The 4,038-nt window shown below is 45.1% G+C and overlaps 1 protein-coding gene across 1 annotated transcript; it reads left to right on the forward strand.

Annotated features, from left to right (window-relative positions):
• The first annotated feature begins 269 nt into the window (after window positions 1-269).
• On the forward strand, window positions 270-1,892 carry LOC106779532. Its single transcript, XM_014667650.1, has one exon. It carries the CDS (start codon window positions 270-272, stop codon window positions 1,890-1,892), a length of 1,623 nt encoding a protein of 540 aa, XP_014523136.1.
• Window positions 1,893-4,038: the final 2,146 nt, after the last annotated feature.

A 4,038-nucleotide genomic window follows, 5' to 3' on the forward strand; every position in this document is an offset into this window, starting at 1 on the left:
GCACACCGGATGAGGCTGATCAGTAGCTCAGAGACATGGAGAGGATTTATCAAGCCAAGAGTTGCCCGGATGAGCATAGACTAGCATATACTGAGTATCAGTTATCTGGGGATGCTAGCCACTGGTGGAGTAATGCTAAATCACTATTGGAGAGCACTAACACTCCAGTCACTTGGGAGGTGTTTAAACTCAAGTTCTATGAAGAATACTTCCCGAGCAGTGTGAGATTTGCTAAGGAGGTGGAGTTTCTACAGTTGGTATAGGGCAACATGACTGTTTCTGAATATGCAGATAAGTTTAAACATCTGCTACGCTTCCATACATTGGCAATGAATGAGGAATATCAATGTAGGAAGTTTGAGAACGGTCTGAGATGCGACCTCAAGATATTGGTGGTGGGGTTTTGTATTCGGCAGTTTCCAGTCCTAGTTGAAAGGGCAAAGATGATGGAGCGGATGAAGCGAGAGTCCGATAGCCAGAGTAGCCAACCACTGAGGGTTGGTGGACCAGTGACATCTAGGAGTGGATCGAGTTCCAGAGTGACTTCATACTCTAGACCAACTGCTTCTCATGGGTCTAGAGGTTCTTCATCATCATCCCACTCCTTCGTTCCTCAAACTCCAGTGAGTACGCCTGGAGATATCCGTTGTTTTGGGTGTGGCGAACCTCATCTGCTATCTGTTTGCCCTCAGAAGGCAGGATTCAGGAGGTGTAACAGGTGCAGACAGTCGGGACACTTCGAGAGAGATTTCCCTATGGGTAGGAGGGTTGTTGTTCATCCCCAGCAGGCCGGCAAAGCTATTCAGAGGGGTGGTGTTAGACCTCTGGCGACAGGCAGAGTGTACGTTGTGACAGGTGCTGAGGCTGCCAGCTCAGGTAACCTCATCATTGGTAATTGTCTGTTGCGTGAGAAGACTTGCATGGTATTGTTTGATTCGGGGGCAACACATTCCTTTATCTCTGAGGAATGTGTTGAGAAGTTGGGGTTAGTAGTGGAGAGGTTACATTTTGATCTAGTGGTGTCTACACCAGCATCTGGGTTGATCAAGACATCAAATGTCTGTATTCGATGCCCGATTGTGGTAAAGGGACGTCGGTTCAAGGTGAACCTCATCTGCTTGCCTTTACAAGGATTAGAGATCATCCTTGGTATGGATTGGTTATCTACCAATCATATCCTCCTAGATTGCGGCGAGAAGAAGTTAGTGTTCCCTAATGAACACAAGTATCAGCCTATTTCCCTCGGTGTTCTGAGGCAGGAGATCTTTGAGGGAGCTAGTTGTTTCCTTGTCATGTTTCACATAGAGGGAGACTCCTCCATGCCATTAGATCAAGCTGCCAATCTTCCAGTGGTAGCTGATTTCTTAGATGTCTTCCCAGAGGAAGTTCCTGGACTACCTCCTCCTAGAGAGGTAGAATTCTCTATAGACCTTGTGTCACAAGCAGGGCCTATATCTATTGCTCCTTACCGTACGGCGCCTGCTGAGCTTGCTGAGTTGAAGAAACAGATCGAAGAATTGCATGAAAAGCAATTTATTAGACCCAGTGTCTCCCCCTGGGGTGCTCCAGTGTTACTTGTGAAGAAGAAAGATGGTAGTTCTCGTCTGTGTGTGGACTACCGGCAATTAAATAAATTGACGATCAAGAACAAATACCCGCTGCCTAGGATTGATGATTTGATGGATCAACTACACGGAGTGACCATTTTCTCTAAGATTGATCTGAGGTCGGGATACCATCAGATATTGGTCAAAGCTGATGATGTGCAGAAGACAGCTTTCCGGTCTAGATATGGTCATTATGAATACGTAGTCATGCCTTTTGGTGTGACCAACGCCCCCGACCATTTTTATGGACTATATGAACCGGATTTTCCGACCATTCCTGGATAAGTTTGTTGTCGTCTTCATTGATGACATCCTTATCTATTCCAAGACAAGAGAAGAGCATGAGAATCACCTTAGGATAGTGTTGGAGGTGTTGAGAGAAAGAAAATTATATACCAAACTGTCTAAGTGTGAATTTTGGATGGAAGAGGTGCAGTTTTTAGGCCATGTGATTTCAGCTGGTGGAATTTCTGTTGACCCAGCTAAGGTGCAAGCTGTGTTGCAATGGGAACGGCCTAAAATAGTTACGGAAGTCAGAAGCTTCGTGGGGTTAGCGGGCTACTATCGCTGTTTCATTGAAAACTTCTCAAGGATTGTAGCGTCGTTGACTCAATTGACTCGAAAAGATCACCCTTTTGCTTGGACAGACAAGTGTGAGTCTTGTTTCCAAGAATTGAAGCAGAAGTTGACCAGTGCTCCTGTACTCATTATTCCAGACACAGGAAAGCCCTTTGAAGTATTCTGTGATGCGTCTCACCAAGGGCTTGGGTGTGTATTGATGCAAGAAAAGCGGGTTGTGGCATATGCTTCAAGACAGCTGAAAGTTCATGAGAAGAATTATCCGACTCATGACTTGGAGCTAGCAGCTGTAGTCTTTGCTTTGAAGATCTAGAGACACTATTTGTATGGCTCTCAATTTCAAGTGTTCAGTGATCATAAGAGTCTCAAATATCTCTTTGATCAAAAAGAGCTAAATATGAGGCAGCGCCGATGGATGGAATTTCTGAAGGATTACGACTTTGACCTACTGTATCACCCAGGAAAGGCTAACGTTGTAGCAGATGCCTTAAGCAGAAAAACAGTGCATATGTCTGCTTTAATGGTCAAAGAGATGGAATTAGTTGAGAGCTTTAGTGATCTAAAGCTAGATGTGGAAATTGAAGCGGATGGGATCAGATGCTGCAAACTGGTGATATCCAGTAATGTTTTAGAGAGAATTATGGAAGAACAGCTGACAGATCCAGAACTTATGAAATCAAGAGCACTGATTGGTACCGAGCAAGGAAGGTGGTTTAACACAGGTACATATGGTCTCCTTCAGTTTAAAGGAAGAACCTGTGTACCAAATAATGATGAGCTGAAGAGAATAATATTGGAAGAAGGTCATCGGAGTCGTTTTAGCATGCATCCAGGCATGACTAAAATGTATCAGGATCTGAAGAAGACGTTTTGGTGGTTAGGCATGAAGGCTGATGTAGCTCGATTTGTTTCATCTTGCTTGACATGCCAGAAGGTCAAGATTAAGCATCAACGTCCTGGAGGTACACTTCAGCCATTAGATGTCCCTGAGTGGAAATGGGATAGCATCGCTATGGATTTTGTTACCCATTTGCCACGTACAATTAGAGGTCATGATGCGATCTGGGTGATTGTTGACAGATTGACCAAGAGTGCTCACTTCTTGGCTATCAGCTTGAAGATGCCTATGTCCAAACTTGCTCAGCTGTATATTAAGGAGATAGTGAGACTCCATGGCGTACCTTCTAGCATAGTGTCTGATAGAGATCCGCGCTTCACATTCAGATTTTGGCAGACTCTACAGATGGAGATGGGCAGTAGACTGCAGATGAGTTCTGCTTATCATCCTCAGACCGATGGTCAGTCTGAGAGGACCATTCAGACCCTAGAGGACTTGCTGAGAACGTGTGTTTTGGATCACATGGGGGCTTGGGATGATGTGTTGTCATTGGTAGAGTTTACCTATAACAACAGCTTCCAGGCCAGTATCGGGATGGCACCATTTGAGGCCTTATATGGGAGACGTTGCAGAACACCTCTATGCTGGTTCCAGGAGGGTGAGTCTGTATTGACTGGGCCAGAGATTGTGCTGCAGACTACTGAGAAAGTCAAGTTAATTCAAGAAAAGATGAGAACTTCTCAGAGTCGGCAAAAGTCTTATGCAGATAAGAGACGCAGACCACTAGAGTTTGAGGCTGGTGATCATGTATTCCTGCGTGTTACCCCTACTACTGGTGTAGGTAGATCAATCCGCGCCAAGAAACTGTCTCCTAGGTACCTTAGGCCTTATCAGATCACCAGATGCATAGGACCGGTTGCTTACGAGATAACTATGCCTCCTCAGCTAGCTAATCTTCACCCAGTGTTCCATGTTTCCCAGTTGAGGAAGTATGTTCCTGATCCTTCCCACATG

The sequence above is a fragment of the Vigna radiata genome, unplaced genomic scaffold (assembly GCF_000741045.1).
Source record: "Vigna radiata var. radiata cultivar VC1973A unplaced genomic scaffold, Vradiata_ver6 scaffold_940, whole genome shotgun sequence".
Lineage (NCBI taxonomy): Eukaryota > Viridiplantae > Streptophyta > Magnoliopsida > Fabales > Fabaceae > Vigna > Vigna radiata.

Coding starts and splice junctions, on each gene's coding strand:
- LOC106779532 (XM_014667650.1), top strand. CDS start 270: ATGACTGTTTCTGAATATGCAGATAAGTTTAAACATCTGCTACGCTTC.